General features: G+C 37.7%; 1 protein-coding gene across 4 annotated transcripts in view; it reads right to left on the reverse strand.

Annotated features, from left to right (window-relative positions):
• Positions 1 to 11,734: 11,734 nt before the first annotated feature.
• LOC124605163 (transformer-2 protein homolog alpha) overlaps positions 11,735 to 21,288 on the reverse strand; it is a 55,228-nt gene continuing 45,674 nt past the window's right edge. Inside the window, exons 4-8 of one of the 4 annotated variants that reach the window (XM_047136644.1) lie at positions 20,074 to 20,202; positions 14,722 to 14,897; positions 14,400 to 14,447; positions 13,118 to 13,229; positions 11,735 to 12,326 (exon numbers count right to left, since the gene is read on the reverse strand). In XM_047136644.1, the coding sequence (XP_046992600.1) occupies positions 12,303 to 12,326; positions 13,118 to 13,229; positions 14,400 to 14,447; positions 14,722 to 14,897; positions 20,074 to 20,202 (489 nt within the window). In that variant the 3' untranslated portion in view covers positions 11,735 to 12,302. Of the gene's footprint in view, positions 12,327 to 12,352; positions 12,983 to 13,117; positions 13,230 to 14,399; positions 14,448 to 14,721; positions 14,898 to 20,073; positions 20,203 to 21,288 lie in introns of those variants that run through there. The other 3 variants (XM_047136645.1, XM_047136646.1, XM_047136647.1) reach the window with 3 other exon arrangements.

Consider the following 21,288-nt stretch of genomic DNA (forward strand, 5'->3'; position numbering starts at 1 on the left):
CAAAATCTATCTACTACTTTGAGTGTCTCATTTCCTAATCTAATACTTCAGCATCACCTGACTTAATTTGACTGCATTCCATTAGCCTCATTTTGCTTTTGTTTATGTTCATCTTAAATCCTCCTTCCAACACACTGTCCATTCCATTTAACTGCTCTTTCAGGTCCTTTTCTGTATCCCATGTCCTTTCCTGTCTCCTACAGAATTACGATTGTCATCAGCAAACCTCAAAGTTTTTATTTTTTCTCCACAGATTTTAATTCCTATTTCGTATGGTGATCCAATAAAGCAAAGTTTTGTTCGCTACACTTTCAGCCAAATCAGTGAATGTGGAACAGAGGAAACTTATAGGAATATAATACCTACATGATTTAATGTATCAAATGAGCAACCACACCTGTAGCTTAAGGGGAAAACAACCCACACAGTTCCACAATTATTGCTAAATCTGAGCCACAAACAGCAAGAATCTTCAATACATTTGCTTTTGAAGCAAAAGTAATTACATTTACAAAAATATTCATATATTAGTTCTAGTGAAGTTTAAGAATCAGCAAATCTTAAGACTCGATGAAATTTTTAAATAAGTGTCAAGGAAACAGGCAACAGAAATGTATGCTTCTGATGCAAGAAATACATTTTTATATTCACTTGTTTTCAGCAGAGTAAGCTGCAAATATAGACATATTCAAAAGTATTTCTTCATTAATAATTTGTAGCTTATATACTCGAATAACTGTGATTCAGCCATTTTTAAATATATTTCATGATAATTCATGTCTCTTGGTAATTTACTAATGTGTGGAATGCAAAAATATAACATTTTGTTAATTAAGTGCAAAACAATGAAAAACCAACACTATCTTCGCAACACATGACTGCTTTCTCACCGCTTCGACTGCTGATGTTGCTCTAGCTGTCAAACGGTAACAACTTTTGCACAACAGTGTGTTGACATTGTATTTATTACACTGAGCTACACATTTTCAAATCAGAAATGTATCAAAATTCAAGACAGTTTAGCATTTAAAAAGACTGGTACCGCAAATATTTTAACAACATATAGTTGCATTTCAAAATTTGACTTTTTACAAGATCCTTTTACTGAAGTCACTTGCCCTGTCTATGTAAACATGTTGTTGTGGTCTTCAGTCCTGAGACTGGTTTGATGCAGCTCTCCATGCTACTCTATCCTGTACAAGCCTCTTCATCTCCCAGTACCTACCGCAACCTACATCCTTCTGAACCTGCTTTGTGTATTCATCTCTTGGTCACCCTCTACGATTTTTACCCTCCACGCTGCCCTCCAATACTAAATTTGTGATCCATTGATGCCTCAGTACATGTCCTACCAACCGATCCCGTCTTCTAGTCAAGTTATGCTACAAATTTCTCTTCTCCCCAATCCTATTCAATACCTCCTCATTAGTTATGTGATGTACCCATCTAATCTTCAGCATTCTTCTCTAGCACCACATTTCGGAAGCTTCTATTCTCTTCTTGTCTAAACTATTTATCGTCCATGTTTCACTTTCTTACATGGCTACACTCCATACAAATACTTTCAGAAATGACTTCCTCACACTTAAATCTATACTCGATATTAACAAATTTCTCTTCTTCAGAAACGCTTTCCTTGCCATTGCCAGTCTACATTTTATATCCTCTCTACTTCGTCCATCATCAGTTATTTTGCTCCCCAAATAGCAAAACTCCTTTACTACTTTAAGTGTCTCATTTCCTAATCTAATACCCTCAGCATCACCCGACTTAATTCGACTACATTCCATTATCCTCGTTTTGCTTTTGTTGGTGTTCATCTTATATCCTCCTTTCAAGACACTGTCCATTCCATTCAACTGCTCTTCCAAGTCCTTTGCTGTCTCTGACAGAATTACAATGCCATCGGTGAACCTCAACATTTTTGTTTCTTCTCCATGGACTTTAATACCTACTCCGAATTTTTCTTTTGTTTCCTTCACTGCTTGCTCAATATACAGATTGAATAACATCGGGGACAGGCTACAGCCCTGTCTCACTCCCGTCCCAACCACTGTTTCCCTTTCATGTCCCTCGACTCTTGTAACTGCCATCTGGTTTCTGTACAAATTGTAAATAGCCTTTCGCTCCCTGTATTTTACCCCTGCCACCTTCAGAATTTGAAAGAGAGTGTTGCAGTCAACATTGTCAAAAGCTTTCTGTAAGTCTACAAATGCTAGAAGCATAGGTTTGCCCTTCCTTAATCTAGCTTCTAAGATGAGTCGTAGGGTCAGTATTGCCTCACGTGTTCCAACATTTCTACGGAATCCAAACTGATCTTCCGCGAGGTTGGCTTCTACTAGTTTCTCCATTCGTCTGTAAAGAATTCGCGTTAGTATTTTGCAGCTGTGACTTATTAAACTGATAGTTTGGTAATTTTCACATCTGTCAACACCTGCTTTCTTTGGGATTGGAATTATTATATTCTTCTTGAAGTCTGAGGGTATTTCGCCTGTCTCGTACATCTTGCTCACCAGATGGTAGGGTTTTGTCAGGACTGGCTCTCCCAAGGCCGTCAGTAGTTCTAATGGAATGTTGTCTACCCCAGGGCGTTGTTTCGCCTCAGGTCTTTCAGTGCTCTGTCAAACAACTCTTCATGCAGAATCGTATCTCCCATTTCATCTTCATCTACATCCTCTTCCATTTCCATAATATTGTCCTCAAGTGAATCGCCCTTGTATAGACCCTCTATATGCTCCTTTCACCTTTCCCTTCTTTTCTTAGAACTGGGTTTCCATCTGAGCTCTTGATATTCATACAAGTGGCTCTCTCTTCTCCAAAGGTCTCTTTAATTTTCCTGTAGGCGGTATCTATCTTACTTCTAGTGAGATAAGCCTCTACATCCTTACATTTGTCCACTAGCCATCTCTGCTTAGCCATTTTGCACTTCCTGTCGATTTCATTTATGAGACGTTTGTATTCCCTTTTGCCTGCTTCATTTGCTGCGTTTTTATATTTTCTCCTTTCATCAATTAAATTCAATATTTCTTCTGTTACCCAAGGATTTCTACTAGCCCTTGTCTTTTTACCTACTAGGTCCTCTGCTGCCTTCACTACTTCATCTCTCAAAGCTACCCATTCTTCTTCTACTGTATTTCTTTCCCCCATTCCTGTCATATGTTCTCCCAATCCCCCTCCCCTAGTGCTCAATCACGTTGTGTATTACACAATTATGTAATATTCCTATATTTCATTCTGTAGAACAATGAAATATTGTTGAACAACAAATGTTTGGATTGTTCTTATACACGATTATGTTAAAACAGAGCATAAAAGCTGGCGAGATTATAGACAGGTTTTTCTTAATTTCCCAGCATAGAATTTCACACTGGTTAAATAGTATATAATATCTCTTTATATTCGATGGATTTTTCTGATACAATCCTACCCTTGAATGACATTTACTAATTTTCTATCTTCATACTCGCAGAATCCATGTGAGAAGTAGTTCATGCAATAGCTATGCCATGAGCGCATTAGTAGAAAAAAAAGCTTCCGAGATTGTCTTCGTGCCGATTAGCCCGAGCTTGGTTTGAAGAATTGTAATCTAATTATTGTGATTTATGACAGAAGATAACCGAGACGAAATTATATATATATATATATATATATATATATATATATATATATATATATATATATATATATATATTTTTTTTTTTTTTTTTTTTTTTTTTTTTTTTTTTTTACGGAGATGATGTGACTTACCATACGAAAGCGCTGGCAGGTTGATAGAAACACAGACAGACACATGCATACACACAAAATTCTAGCTTTAGCAACCAATGTTTGCTTCGTCAGGAAAGAGGGAAGGAGAGGGAAAGACGAAAGGATGTGGGTTTTAAGGGAGAGGGTAAGGAGTCATTCCAATCCCGGGAGCAGCTCCTGGGATTGGAATGACTCCTTACCCTCTCCCTTAAAACCCACATCCTTTCGTCTTTCCCTCTCCTTCCCTCTTTCCTGACGAAGCAAACATTGGTTGCTAAAGCTAGAATTTTGTGTGTATGCATGTGTGTGTGTTTCTATCGACCTGCCAGCGCTTTCGTATGGTAAGTCACATCATCTTTGTTTTTAAATATATTTTTCCCGCGTGGAATGTTTGAATGTTTCTCCTCTATACGAAAGGTGTGTATTTGACAATTGAGAATTAATGATATTCATCAATATATTGCGTAGTTGGGAACTTCCGAAAGACTGGATACGAACCTGCATTTAATAATACAAGAGCTCCATTACTTCTTCGGAAGGTTAAACTTCTTCAAAGCCAAATATCCGCTTGGTCTGTTGTTTCCCCGACTGATTATACATCGCTCCCAAAATTACGAGGCATTTTATTTGTACAGATTAGCAGACTGCCGCAAAGCACGAGCCTGCAGAGAAGAACAATCATCGCCTGATTTCAATCTAACAAGTAAAATTTCTGAATCTTTTTAGTGACTGAGCTATGACTGTGTTTTCTATCATGAATGATTGATTGCTCGAACGAATTGAGAGCTACAGAGTTACGTAGATAGGACGAAAAATTACAACTAGATGCCAAATCCCCAATGGCAAACAAGCTCTGTTTCACTTTGGCACAAAAATTCCTTCCCACTGCAAGACCATCTTAAAATCTCACAAAATTTTGCAGGCACAATGACTACCATCACTGCAGGACCAGTGTTACAATACTAACCCAAAATGTCCACTGTCTTGTCTTTCAGCACCCCCCCCCCCCCCCCCCCCCCCCAACTCCTTAGCTGTAAGTAACATTTCATCAGTGGAAGTTACAGCAATTCCCAGTCAAACCACATTCTTATTAGCTTCATAGAGGACACGAGGAAAAAACATTTTCTATTGCAGTAAAAAAGTTATGGGTCATTGAGAAAGCACAGAAGCCAAATTCTGTTTCTCCCTGTGTACCATTCAATATAACATTAAATGTTTCTACATACTACCCCAGAAGTGTACTGTATCCCAAAACACTACAGAAATACAAGAATGTGCTTTTGGCACTGCCTGTATACACTTTACGTAACTACTGAAAATGTATACAGCACACACACTTTCATACGTATTGTGCTTTAAAATAAGAGGTTACTGATCAGCACCAAATAATCAGTTCTCTTTTCTCTTACTGTGCCTTATAAATGATCACAACTTCCAAAATCAAAACTTTTCAGTACAGAATATCAATGTACAAAAAAAATGAATGACTTTTCACATTTAGGGAGGATAATGTACTACGGAAAGGAAAGTGAGGTGACAGGCACAGTTCACAAAATATCTGCATCCAATTACCAATGCAATTTGGGCAGACAAGAAGAAGACCAATTCATATAAGTGGGGCACAACAATTAAACAACTACATTACAAAGGAACATTAAACTGTGTCAAATTTGGAGACTTAGCTCCTCATGAGACCTTGTTTCAAAATTTAATCTTACCTTCCATTTCAGCCACTGACTGTCTTGCCACCACTATTCACAATCACAGCACAGGGGAAAACACTATGAAGTAACATGGCAATTTAGCATGTTAAGCATAAATAAATGCATGATAAATATACTGAATATGCAGGAGTGTGCACAAGGAACCTCATGTCTGTATGAGCCTGCAAATTTAGTAAGGAACTGTTTCCTCTCTGGCATTTATTGTTCTATTATTTTTTTAAACACGAAAGTGCATATTTAAATATATTCATGCAATTCACAACACCAAGCCTATCAATCATAAATATTAGGGAACTTCCGAACAATTTAATTTTAATTGGAAATTTTGAACACAACAGCCTATCTTATCAATTGCCATGGCCATTAATAAACCATAGGTATTCCTCAATTTATAATTACTAAGCAAATGGGTTTTCGTTACATTCTGAACTCAGTGCATCATTCACAATAGTGGCCACACAAAAATTTCTTGTGTGTGTGTGTGTGTGACTGTTTCCAGCAACCAGCTTTTGTTACATAAAAAGTTCTCTGAGCAATACAGAATCTTTTAATACATTTTATGAATACATGAATATATTCCTGAATTGACATGGATACCTCATGCAAACACCTATCCATGACAACACACTGATACATGTGCATGCACCTTCCACAGTTTGAGATCTTCTGAATTTATTATTATGGCACATGCAACAAGTTTTTCCAAGTAACTTAAAATTTTATTCAGTTTCCACCACTTTGCTCCAGAAATAAATGCTTCACCTACATGGAATTTTACTAGCAAAATCACCAGTTAGGCTTTGGCCACGTGGTTTCTCCAGTGAAATTCAAGCGTGAAACAACATTGCAAGAGTTAGCAAGTCTGCTGGCCCCACACAGCAGCAAAAAATGGCAGACATTTGCAATCAGATGACCTGTGTACACATTGTGGAAAGAACTTTCCAAGAACAATAACAGACTTTTGTTGGATAGCAATTCAGTTTTCACCCTGTGTTTATTACTAGCTTGACTACATCAAAGACAGCAGAGGAAACTGGTATCCAACCTACACTATGTGACAAGTCAACATGTTTTAAAGCTCATGAAAACCAGAGGAAACTACCATATAAAAATTTTAACTACAGATGAACTAGATTATTACAAGCATTTTGTTCAATTCATATCTGGCATTTTAGGAAGTAAATGGCTGATTTTGATGTAAGTAAATAATGTAAGCTGAATTTGTTGATATAGTTGGAAAATGTAAGCAACACAAATAAAAAAAATTGTCAGAACATTGGACAGACCTTTTCTGTTCATCTCATGGATCACTTGTCTTCACAAGCAGGCTTTAAAGATCAAATCTTTAAGTGCTTGTCCTAATTGGAATATGAAGAACTTGGTTTTAAATATATAAGTAAGAAATAATACTCCATATTCTTCATACTTTGTCTTTCTTCTTATTTAATTTTTTCCCCACTACACGCAGTTAAGTGCTATGCCAATTGCTAGACATGACTGTCTTTACACTCACAAGGAGGGGGTTCCCAGCAGTGGGATGGACTTTTTGAAACAATCTATACAGTTACACAGATTAACATCTCGTGTATTGCACACTGCAGCCATTCACCCTCTTGGGCAGTTATTTGCAAGTAATTGACGGAAAAATTTTGGAATTTTGTGTGACACTCAATAGCATTAAAGTGGCATCAAATAGTTTGGTTGTGTGCTGAAATGGATAGGATAATAGCTTCACATGCAGGAGGCCGTGGGTTCAAACTCCATCAGGAGCAATTATATTATATATATATATATATATATATATATATATATATATATAATAGTATATATATATATAATATATATATATATATTTTTAATTACTAATTCCTTATCGAAATGACTCATTATTCTTACTCAATTAATGGACTTAAATTTAATTTTTATTTCGATTGGTTTGTCAAATCATTTTATCATATCAACTTCTTCATTTGCTCTCATTTTCCTGCCTATCATTCTTTTTCCACTTAAACTTTGTTAATGTATTTCTCATTAATTTTTGTGTATTAACTTCGTTTTAATTTATCACCCTGTTTTTTTCATCCACAATCATTATATCTATTTATCATTGGTTTGAATTTCATTAACTTAAAACCATTTTTTCATTTATCTTCCCCTGAGTTTTGTCCACAATGAAATTAGTATTTAGGTTATGTTTTACACGTTTGACAACTACCATGCAAAAAAAATTGCACATCTGGTAAAGAGAAACATTTTTCTCACTTTAACTGACATATCGGAATTTTGAAGTAACTGAATATTATAATAGAAATACAATTAAATTCATATTAAGAAAAATTTAAATTTGAAGAAGAATGACATCAAGGAAAAATGAAAGGTTTATACAGTTATTAAAATGAAGTGGACACATAAAAAAAGAAAAACCACACATTTAAATCAATTAACTGAAAAAATAATGACATGGCATTTTTGATAAAGGTTTAAGATCAAACTAATTTACTGCACCCGACAACATTTGAACCCACAAGCTCTTTTAATGTGAAGCTATTATCCTATCCATTACACCATGCAACCAGACATGTAATTTGACAAAGTTATTGAGCATCATTCAAAATTTTCTTCGCCAATTACTTGCAAATGAGAGCCATTCTAGGTGAATGGCCGCAGGGTGTAATACCTGCAGTCTTAAACTATTATCACCACTCATTCGGTTTTAAAAAGACCATCCCCCAGCTGGGGACCTCTCCTTTTCAGTTTTTATGGTGCGAGTACCTCATAAATATCTGGTATATTTTTGCACTTCCATAATTAACAGCTCACTGTCCACATAATACACACTGTGTTGACAAACATTCGACTGAAATAACAATCACATATAATGTAATCATGTGACCACTCTTGACAGCTGGAATGCATGAAGGACCAATACATCAGACTCCATTCTGTTGCTTGTGACCTTGCAGAAAATGCGCACACATGTCCAACAGATGCAGGAATTCCAGCACTATGTAACCATCCTCAATTCAATGATGTAGTTTTTCCACTTTTTTCCAGTTATAATTCTGCTGGCAATCACTACAGAAAAATGGGAGTTAATTTGGTATATACATGGTGAACTAGAACTTTCAGAGACAGTATGGAGCAAAACAAAAAATACCCAGTAGATATGGTATCTAAAATGCATATCTTAAGAACTATGAGCTCGTTCAGTAGAAGAGATGTTTCCCTGTAGCAAAGACTAACTGGTGCTAATAGCTCTTAAGGTCACATTTTAGTGTCCAAGTTTACCATACTTTATTTTTGCCCATTCTACCACCTCAAGTTTGTCAGCAGGATTCTTGTTCACTACACACACACACACACACACACACAGAGAGAGAGAGAGAGAGAGAGAGAGAGAGAGAGAGAGAGAGAGAGAGGGAGAGAGAGAGGGAGGGAGAGAGAGAGGGAGGGAGAGGGAGAGGGGAGGGGAGAGAGAGAGGGAGGGAGAGAGAGAGGGAGGGAGAGAGAGAGAGGGAGGGAGAGAGAGAGGGAGGGGAGAGAGAGAGGGAGGGAGGAGAGAGAGGGAGGGAGAGAGAGAGGGAGGGAGGGAGAGGGAGGGAGAGAGAGGGAGGGAGAGAGAGAGAGAGCGCGCACAGCTATTGTTAACAGTCAGCGTTAAAACTTTTTGGCTGCCATCCAACAATAATTAATGCCTCCTCTGCAACAGAAGTACTGACAGTTGCATGATCAAACTATCTTAAAAACTGACTTGCACCTTTAAAAATGATAGCAAGTGATTTTCATTGGAGAAGCAAACATCCCATATAAAACTTTTATTTTTCTAATTTTTAACATACTAGAAAGCAAAGCCCATAATGCAACTAAATGGAATTTTCTTCATTAAATAAGTTCTCATTTTTCAGAGAGGGGGGGGGGGGGGGGGAGTTACAAAAATAATGACTCAATCATGTTACCATCTGGTCCATTTGGACCAGCAACTAAGAAAAATAAAGGAATGATATAAACAGTAAATAGTAGAGTAATTCACACTAGTACTCAACTCACCTATTCCAAGGAGCTGCTTTCTGATTTTGTAGAATCTAAAGAAAATGAAATGTGCAGTCATATCTGTTGCGAAATTTCAATTAATAATGTCGAATAAGTTTCCCGGAGTAGTAATACCAGTGAATGCAGTACTCATATAATTGTTTTAATTTATAATTAGTTAACAATATCCACTATGCTGATTAGATGTTAAACTACTTACACATGCGAGATGTGGTCAATACCACAAAAGAACTTGTGTAACAAAGGAGCTATTATTACACACTGAGAAGATACTATTAAAAGCATGCATCAACAACATTATTTCACAATTTTCTGTGTTCTTATTTTACTAATGATGCATCTTTTCAAGCAAGCGTTTTAGGTTGATTATATAAGCAGAGTGTGTACTACATCATTATACTGAATACAAAATGTAGCAATCATGTAATCCAATATTTAAGTACATTGCAGGATAATCATCAGTCTTTAACTTCCAATTCACAAACACTCATCTTTCAGATTTTTTTTTTTTTTTTTTTTGTAATACTGAGGAACATCCAATATTCTTAATTGCATACAAAATAATGAAGAAATAAATACATGGGATCCACAAATACTTCTGGAAGCAACAATTAGCACTTGGTTAGAAAGTATTGGTAATTTTAAACACACGTGCAAACCAGTTTCATTATAACTAGAATAAACATTATTACAGCCGGGCATTCGGATTCAATAAAGAAATTCCTAGGATGAAAATCATTCTGATATAAATGGCAATTTCAGCTGTAACATCCATGAAAATATTGTTTTCATTTCTTGGGCCTGAAAATAAATATCTTGGTGAACTATGCCTCTTTCATATGGGGAAATGGATGACGACGTAAAATACTCTCTCTTAAACACTGGCAATTTTCTAGCGAACTGTATGTTTTTGTAAGTTCAAACATTATTTTCAAATACTAAACACACAGAAAATGTCCCTTTCTTTGCTAAATCCATCACATCCTGTAACTGGTATTACTGTGTATTTGACCTAGCCTCTGTAAATTCCATCACTGATAGCCAGTATGACGTTACTGTTTTTGTATTTTTCTTCCTTGCAATGGCTTAAGTTCCTCACAGACAGAATTGCCAATGTTATCTCGGTTATAAGGTACATTACATGTTGATGTAAAAACTAAAAGTGGATTTTCATTTTGTGTGATTTTATATCATACCCCAGTTCTTTAGGTAGTGACAATGAAAGATCGGCATACTCTAAATGAAAACCTCAGAAGACACAAACTGAAAGCCGTATTATGCAGCAACTCTATAAACTTGCCACTGTAATATGAGAAGATCCACACGCTTGATAACACGGCACCAGTAAGTTTGAGAATGAAAAGGATTAGATTGATTTGCATCCAAATAACCACAAAACCCAGACTTCATGTATCTCAAAAGAGGCAAAATTTAACTTTAGGTAGAAGTAAAAGTGTTGATTTTACCACTTCAGCAACAGTTTTCTTCCTAAAAATTAATTGGTTTCTTACAACAGATTGCTGGGATGAGCATTTAAATACTTAATGGTCAATTTACTAGGTGAAATCACAGTGTCCTCCAAGTAAAAGTGCATAAACTGTCAAATTAACTTTTTATTTGAGCTATTTTAACAATATTATGGCCTACCCATAACTTAGTAGTTTGCTAATGTATCAAAACAAGGAAGGAATTGCAGCACACCTGTCCAAGAATTTATTGCTGTGAATTAAAGCTGAAGAAAAGCTGCAGGTACAATAAAGGTAATGGAACATGAATTCTGGGTTTTGATGTCCGTATGTACACACTTTACAACTAACATCTTGCATCAAAACATTTAAATATTTTAAATTTATGACCTAAACTTACATCCACCGATTAATTTTGATGTGACCAGTATAAAAATTTTCATATACAATATGGTCCAAACTAGCCTGAAAGACTGGACTCCAATTGTAATAACAATTCTATTGTCAAGTGACAGTGAGAAATCCAATTCCCACCTGCTTACAAGTCACCTGAATTTCACAGCTGTTAAACCTTCTCAAAAAATGGAGGGAATTTTCAGAGGCTTTCAAATACCCCACCCCATCAATATATTCAGTGACGTACGTATCAAAATAATTTGCACTTTCATGCATCAGTTCACAAAGGAATAACGTGGAAGTTAGTGTGGTTTCACTGTCTTTGTACTGTAAGGAAATGTAGGCTATCTGAACTCTAAGTATAATGGTTTATTGCAGACCAACACCTGGTGCTGTGTATTGTGCCTATGACATTTAACATCTCAATTCACATTCATTTATTATAGGGTTACACATATTGAATTATTGTCAACCACCTAACCATTTGTTTGATGTGTATGTTACAAGTCCACAGTGTAAAGTCACTGACAACTTTATGTACAATTATAGTAGATTTTGGAGCATTTCAGTTTTCAAAATGCTGTCCCACAGTATTGTGTGTCACATCCTACTAATATGCCCTTCAACCACCCCAGAACTTACAGTCTTTTCTTGTCTTCGGTTTCATGTTTTCCATTTTCGCAACCTGTCACTCCCTTCACGCTTCATGCTTCAGTTTTTCTTTTCTGTCGAACAACTAACTTGAAAATTCAATGACTCTTGCGATTCTAAAAGAAAAGCTGGAAATTTCTTGCAACTGAAGTTGCTTGAAACACTTCGGACTTTCTATGATATTTCTGACATTCTTTTCATTCTTCAATATTCAAACTTGGTTTTTCATTTCAGTATTCTTCCCCAGAAGATACTTCAAACCCAATTTTCAGCCTACACCTCTTGCTTCACACCTTACAAAAAATAAAAACAAACATGTTAGAAGTAATACAAATTCAAACTGATATTTATTCTATTGATACAGGCATGGTAAAAGGGAAACTGATTTTACATTCAAAGATCAACACAACAAAAACATTGATTCTGTGCCAAAAAGTTTAATGAAAAAAGGTATTTTCTTGAGAATGAATCCAATGGAAGTCTTTTGAAGTGATAATTACATAAATTAATGCTGACTTTATTAGCTATTTAAAACTTATATGCAGCAACAAAAGAACAGATGAAAAAACTAAGATTAAAATACAACATATCTATTATGAGAATGTCATAAAAATGAACTTGTCAATTACATCAAGGCACATAAACTGAACACAAAACTTCTGTTGCCAATGAATTGTAATACGCTTCTCAAACTATGGCAACAAATGTTACTGAAAACTTAAAAACAGTGTTCCCGTCTAAAAACTTTAAACGGTGAAATTTAAATCGTCCTACAGCACTTAACAGAAGCTGACACAAGTGCTGGCTACTAAATAACTACATCAGAAATGAAACTCTCCCTCAAAGGAGACTAACATATTATTGCCAGCCGATATATGGGAACAATGTTATGAATAGCAGATTATCCATGAGTAGCCCCAATCTCCTTCTTAGGCGCTTAATATCGACCTGTAATAACCGTACAAAATGTTATGTCAATAAACACACGGAAAGAAATGATAAAATCTTCACAATTCAACAACTACATTACTGATACGGATGAATTTTAACTCTTTATTACTCAAATATTGACTTTCAGTACTTACGTGGAGAATATGAACGGGAACGAGAGCGTTCGTATCGACGTCTGCGATAATACGGGGATGGTGATCTACCTCTATAGCCTCCACCACCTCGGTAACCACCATAATAATCACTGTAAATATAACATTACTGATTAGCACATTAAAAAGATTGATGCTTAAATAAGGCAGGCAACATAATATAGCTACATTTGATGGATACCTCATTCTTTACCTTCATAAAAGGACAAAAATTTTAAAGCCCATTTAATGAAAGCCCAAACAAGCAGCTCAATAAAGCACTACCAGAAACAATATAGGTGCCAAGATAAAAATATAATAACAGCTGGTGGAACAATCAACTGGGGAATTGATTATTTTGATACAGAGTCAGCCAACTCTGTTTGTTTCCTTAGATTAATTTTTTTAAAGAGATAAGCACAGCTTCTGGTATGTAACAATAATACCATCACACTGAAATGAATACCAGTTTCTAAAACTGGTCATTGCTAAACCACGTAACACAGGAACAAGTAAATATAGACAATGGAGATAGTGCTTATCTACATTTAAGACAGATTTCGCTGTAATTATATGGCTGCAAAAGGGCACTCGATTTGACTTCATTACTCCCAAACCAACAAGGCAAAGTATAACAGCTTTGTTAAGCAATGTGGATGTCGTAGAAATCATCAGCTTTCTTAATAATGATGATGATAATTTTTACTTACTAATTTACTAATCACAAGAGGGGGGGGGGGGGGGGGGGGGGATACCAACACTGGCTAAAATTTCCTCACACAAAAATGGCACAACAGATACAGTGTTCATTGAAGCATAAGGAAAAGGCAGAATGCTACAGCTGTCATATTCAGGAATATATGCCAACACAACAGTGATAGTTTCAAAGAAAAGCCTTTTTGACTAGTATCTTCCACATAAAAGTCGCTTGCTTTAAATTACTGTGAGCTGCTCTATTTTGTAACTAACACATATTTTAATATTACCACAAAACATGAATATGTATGAAATTTATATTCAGCAGTCCCATTATACTTACAAGCACTAAATAAATTGTGTGTGTGTGTGTGTGTGTGTGTGTGTGTGTGTGTGTGTGTGTGTGTGTGTGTGTGTGTAGGGGGGTTGTTTTTAATATGCTGAGCAATGGACTTAACACTGAGTGGAGTGATACACAGAAATGAGACAGTTTCTTTAAAACACAACTACTTCTGGTATAGTGGTTCATTTCACCACACCTCAAACAGACAAGTATATTAAGACAAAAAATAAAAAAAGACACTCACTTGTCGCCTTTCTGTCTACCACCCCACTGGCCCCTGCCATCAGTCAAACTGAAACAAACATTAAACTGATGGAATAGTGCAATATTGGAGTTTAATTAAATATAAGTTTAATTTAAACTAAAATTAATATCTACTGCAGTAAAATATTTTGTTGACTAATATGTAGTAGCAAATTTTTACATTTCCAAATCCCTTTAGTTCTTAAGTAGTCCTAATCTTAAGTTGTGTAGCACAAAATTTAATTGTCATACACATATTATAGTTCAGTCAAGACACAAATGACAATTTAGCATTATCTACTGAAGTAAAATTGTTTACTCACTATGTAGGTTTGCCCATGTAAATCCCTGGTGTAGGTGTATGGGCTCTCTGTGTGATTGAAAAGTCTACTCTAATTCGTCTTCCATCAATTTCCATTCCTGTACATTGTTCTTTAGCCACCTTTGCATCCTCAGCACTTTCAAAGTACACAAATGAGAACCCACGGGACCTACCAGTCTAAAACAAAAATAATAAATCGTTAAATTGAAATTTTCACAACACCAATAGTAAAAGAACATGGTTGATGTCTCGAACAATGACTGCCAGTAGTTATTGTCAATATATCACATCCCAAATCTTAACATTATACAGACTTTCAAAGTTGCACACAAAAATGCTTGAGTTAATTCATACAGCAGTATTATATTAGAAAACTTTATGTTAAAATTATGAATGTGATCCTTACCATAAAAAGTTCAGGTTGTAATAATATTATGAAGTGGACAGATTGTTATGTTAAAGTGAGACAGGCACAATGAAGAGACTGTTCCACAACGAGTTTCCAGCAAAAGCCTTCTTCAGAAAGTGCACACACACATTCACACAAGCAAACCAGATTGCAAATGTGACCATCAAGTGAAAACAACAGTCCAGATTTGGCCAGTGACATGGTAGGGATAGTGGCATTTGGGGGGGGGGGGGGGGGTGTCAGCACTGCCTGGAGGAGTGTGAAGGGACTAGGTGGCAGGATAAGACTGTCCGGTGCAGCACTGGTGGGCTGTAGGAGAGGAAGGGGGGAAGCATAAATCGAGAGAAGTCGAGAAGGGTAAAAGACCAGTAGGTGCACTGGTAGACAGCAGTGCACAATCATAGTGAGGGGATGTGAATTGGAAGGTGATAGGATAGGGCCATTAACTGTTCTGTGGAGGGTGTGAGGACAAATGGTTACAGCCAGAATGATTTTGGTACCAGAGAATGGGTTATTCAGTCCGGAATGATTTTGGAAGTGGAGAATTGTTCCCATCTTCAACAAAGGCAATAAAAGAGTTTGTAAAAACTACAGAGGAATAACCCTTATGAGTCATACGTCAAGATTTTTGAAAGAATTTTAGTAAATCGAATAAGTGAAAAGATAGAAAAGGAGCTGAGTGAAGAACAGCATGGGTTTAGGAAAGGAAGAAGCACGATCGACCTGATATTTTCTACCCGTCAACTGATGGAAAAAAGTTGGGAGTATAACAAAAGAGTGATAATGGTTTTTATAGACATAGAAAAGGCATATGACTAAGTTAACAGGGAAAGTCTCTGGGAAGAAAAGAAGAAGATAAATATAGAAGATGGATACATTAATGTAATAAAGACAATGTACAGAGGACGCAATTGTACAATTAGAACACCATTGGCGAACTCTGAATACTTCGAAACAAGACAAGGACTTAAGCAAGGAAGTATTCAATCTCCTGCACTTTTTAATGTTGTGATGGAGGGAATGAAAAGGGCAGTTAAAGATCTAGTAAAAGAAAAAGACAAAAATATGATTTTTGCAGATGATATGGTAACATGGGTGATAAAGAGGTAGATGTACAGTTACAACTTCATGCGTGGAAGGAAATAATGAAAAGGTTTGGATTAAAAATAAAGATAAGAGTGAATTAATGGTATTTGGAAGAGAGAAAGGTATCAACAGAAATATTATCTTGAATGGAGAACCTCTAAAAGTGGTAGAAAGTTTCACTTATTTAGGGAGTGAAATATGTAGGGATGGAAGAATAAACAACGAAATTAATAGGAGGTTACAGAAGGGAGGCAATTTCTACCAAACAATAAGAGATCTGATTTGGAATAAGGAAGTTTCAGAAAAAGCAAAACTCCTTATGTATAAGAATTATTACTTCCCTATTGTCACCTATGTTGGAGGAACATGGACAATGACAGAAAGGGACTATAGCACACTGCAAGCAAGGGAAATGAAATTTCTCAGAGCAGTTAAGGGAAAAACAAGAATGGACATAGTAAGGAATGTAGAGGTTAGAAACGACCTTAAACCAAAAAGTATGTGAGAAGAAATTGAAAAAGAGATTAAGATGATATGGGCATGTTAAGAGGGTGCATGGGCAGAGACTTCCCAAAATTATGGAAGAACTAAAGATGGATGGAAAGAGACCTAGAGAGCGCCCAAGAACATGATGGGAAAAGGGAGTGAGAATATCTGTGGAAAGGAGAGGTGTGACCTGGCAGCAAGTGGAAGAAGAAAAGTGGAGGGAGGACCGAGCCAAATGGAGAGGACTTGTCAGCACCCAGACCCGGCAGTAGCTGGAGCAGGATCTGGATATAGATAGATAGAATGTATTCCAAGGATAACTCCCATACGAGCATTTCAGAAAAGCTGGTCGTGGAGGTGAGGATCCAGATGGCATGGATTCTGAAGCAGCACATTATGTTCAGCCTCATTTGTCTACTTTGCTCTTGACCACAGTTTGGCAGTGGACAGCTGGTTGGCATTCACACCAACGTAAAAACCTGTGCAAATGATTGCAGCAGAGCTGGTATACGACATGGCTGCTTTCACGGGTGGCCCAGCCTCTTGACGGGGAAGGATAAGCCTGCAACAGGACTGGAATACATAGTATCGAATGGTTGGACCAAGTAGGATGTCCTACATTTCATGGCACAATAACGCATTCAAAACCCTGACTAAGAAACACGTGGTTTAACTTTAACAGTCTGCAATGATATTGGGTGATGAAAGGTGAACTCCTCAACAGCTGGCTCTTGAGGGTGGTGGGAAGACAGGAGTGTGTAGGAATAAAGTACATGTAATCTGTCTGTGGACTAAGCCTAGAGGGATGGCACCAGTATTCGGAGGCCTTTGTGAAACCTCCAACACAATGGGCAAGGGAGTCATTGTCACTGAGTACACCATCCTGTGGGGTGGGGGAGTCTGTGTGGAGAGATTTTTTTGGCAGGGAAGCGATGGTAGCTGTCTAAATGCTATTTCCGATAGATTTAATGTGGACAGAAATTAGGATGGTGCTATCAGACAGGAGTCGGTCAATGTGCAAGAAGGTGACACACTGGGTTCAAGACGACCAGATGAAGTGGATGGGAGACAAGGTGATCAGCTTGTGATGAATGAGGATAGGGTATCTTGGCCATGAATCCATATCACAGAGGTATCAACAATTAACATGAGCCAGACCAGGGATTTGGGTTTTTTGGAGGCTAGGAAGGTGTTCTCTACACTGCCCATAAACAGGTTGGCATAGCAGGGTGCCAGATGGGTGCTCAGGGCTGTACTGCAGATTTGTTTATGTATCTTCCCTTCAAAGGAGAAGCAGTAGTGTGTGAGGATAAAGTCAGTAAGGTGTATGACAAATGAGGTGGTGGGGATGCACTCTGGAGGACATGTTCAATAGCAACAAGACTATGGAAATGAGGGATGTTTGTGTTAAGGAAAGTGGCATCAACAATGCAATCTGGGATACAGGAGGTAAAGAAGTAGGGATTGTGGGGAGTCTGAAGGGAGTGACTGGTCTCAGATGTGGGAGGTTGGGTTTCACACAACTGGCTACAGGTGTTTGTCAGTTCTTTCAGTGGGAGTACAATAACCAGCTTCAATGGGGCATCCAGTATTGTTGGTGTTGCATATTTTGGGGAGTACATAGGAGATGGGTGTGCTGGTCTCATAGGGGCAAGGAGGAAACTGGATTCGTGGGAAACTTTCTGAAAAAGATCTAAGGCTTTAAGCGTGGATTGGTGGTCATGTTGGACTACTGGGATGGGACCATTGTGGCACAGTTTATTGGTAGAGGAGTCAGACAACTGGCAGAGGCTTCCACCAGGTAGCAACTGTGATTCGTAACAACAGTGGTGGAACCTTTGTGCACACGGAGGATGATCAGGTAGGTCACGATCTATGTATGGCTGACCCTCCTTCTACTGTAAAGTTGGTGTTCTTAGAACGGGACCTTGGTGAGGCCAAGTTGGTGATAAGGAATTCCTGAAAGGTGACCAGGGGTTGGTTAGGTGAGAGGCGGGGTGAGGGGGAAAGCAGGAGGATCACAATTGGATGGTGCTATGGATTGGGTGAGGCAAGGTATGTCGTATCCCCACACCCTCAATCCTTTGACAACCCCAAGAACTAGCTACAATGGAGTGCCACATTTTTCACCAAATACCAATTTAACTACATGCTTCATCAGGGCTTTGAATAGCAATCATTATCCCCTGGAACAAGGAATATCCTACCCAAGATCCTTCCAATCCCTCCTAAAGTGGTCTTCTGCCACCCAACAAACTTCCGCAACATCTTTGTCCATCCCTATGCCTCCCCTAACCAGAACCACTTACCACAGTTATGTCCCTATGGAAGACTCAGGTGCAAGACTTGCACAATCCACCCACCCACTACTTCCTACTCCAGTCCTGTCATGGGCTTACCCTACCCCTTCAGAGACTGGGCCATTTGTGAAAGCAGCCATGTCATATACCAGCTCCGCTGCAATCTTTGAACAGTTTTTATGCTGGTCTGACTACCAACCAACTGTCCACCAGAATGAATGGCCACTGCCAAACTGTCACCAAGAATGACATGGACCACTCAGTAGCACAACATGCAGCTGAACTAACACGATTTTAATGGCTGCTTCAGAACCCAGGCCTTCTGGATCCTCCCCTCCACCACCAGTTTTCTGATCTGTGCTGATGGGAGTTAGCCTGACAATACATTCTCCACTGCCAAAAACATCCTGGCCTCAACCTACATTAACCTACTGCCTCCACAACCTCCACCCAACGGTTTCTGTCCTCGTCTTATGCCTCCTCCCAATTCACATCCCCCCTAACCCCCGTTGTACACTATTCTATGCCAACATACCCTCCAGTATTTTCACATTCTCTGTTCCTCTCTTTTTGCACTCCCTCATTAATCCCTTCCTCACAGCCACCTAACACTGCACTTGGCAGCCTCATCCCGTCACCTACACCCTACACACTCCTCAAGACTGTGCTAACCCCCCCCCCCCCCCTCCCTCGTACCCTGCTATCCCTCCCCCTTCCTGTCCCGATTGGACTGCTGCTTCCACTCAATGAGCAACAACTGCGTTTTGAGTGGAGAGAGCAGTCTAGAGCGTGATGTGTGCTTGCTTCTATGTGTGTTTTCCTCTCTGGTCATGGTTTTGGGAGAGAGCTCAATGTTTAGGTGAGAACTTAATGTCTAAGTGTCTTTGTTGTGCCTGTCTGCAATTCAATTTTTCAACTTTAAGGTGAGAAACAATCTATCCTTTTCATAATATTGTTGAAAATGAATCTTGAGATTCTAATTTGAAATAATTAAACCAAATAAAAATAACTTTCTAAGTTTAATATGAAACCCAACTTGCGCCCACAAAAGTGCACGCGCACAAGCACACACCTTTGCATCAATAACAACCTGAACCCTTTCCACAGGCCCATATTTTGACATGATGTGATGCAGCTGCTGCTCTGTGGTGTAGATGCTCAAGCCAAATATTCCCAGGCACCGGCTAGGTTGCGGGTTTTCCTGTGTCAAAGAAAATACAAATAATATAATTCTTATACCCGTGATTCCAGGTACCTGATGTGAAGTATTTCTATAGAAATAAATCTTAATTACTGGTAGAGTAAACAATAAACTTGAATCCCAAAGTATTTGACACTACAAAGAAAAGAATCACATTGGCTTACTATAACATTATTGAATATTTATTTTTCTCATTTAAAATTAATTAAAATGAAAGAACATTTGAAAGATTAACATCAAGCAGCGATTTTCACTTGAAGTCAACAAAAGCACTCTGAAGAAGAGCAACATTATTGTGCACACTGACATGAAATCTCTGGAGTCAAACATTCTCTTAATATTGATATGGTGATTTGTAGTAAGCCCTTTTCAAAACACACCCTTTTAATCTAATCTATATTCACTCAACTCAAAGAGTGCCACCACACTGGAGATGAAAATGAAGTAACATGCTACTTTTCTGAGGAGGTTCTTGAAAATCTAAGGCAAAACTTAATAGTTATTTACAAAAACCTTTGGTAAAAAGTGGATGTGGTATTGCAAACCTCTTAAACAAGTACGTCATTTCTGTTACTGACAGCTTAGGGTTATTAAGTTCGGTGAACAGTGCAATGGAGTATCTTGAGACCAGTCTTTAAATGTAATTTCAGTAAAATGGAAACGACCCATCTCCCAAAGTGGTAGCATCCATCATAAAATCCTTTACAAGACAGGGGATAAAGAGATACTACAAGGTTGTGTTCAAGTGTCTCCTTAAGCATCTGACTGCAAGTAAATATATTTAGCAAGTCACAGCTTGGAATTTTTTAAGGGTTCTGATATAGAGAAAGCTATTTACACTTATGGTGAGAATGCATTTAATTAATTGGATAATAAATTACAGGGTACTGGCATTTTCTGTGAACTGTAAAAATCATTGACAGCATTCTCTTAAGTAAATTAGAATATTATGGTGTCACTGGCAATGTTGCAAAATGGTTTGAGCCTTATCTAACAGGAAATAAAGGGTGCCACTGCAAAATACCTGTGCAGTAGGCAGTCAGTCTTAATATGATTGGGAATTATTTACATGTGTTGTTCCTCAAG

This window comes from Schistocerca americana, chromosome 3, assembly GCF_021461395.2.
Source record: "Schistocerca americana isolate TAMUIC-IGC-003095 chromosome 3, iqSchAmer2.1, whole genome shotgun sequence".
NCBI lineage: Eukaryota > Metazoa > Arthropoda > Insecta > Orthoptera > Acrididae > Schistocerca > Schistocerca americana.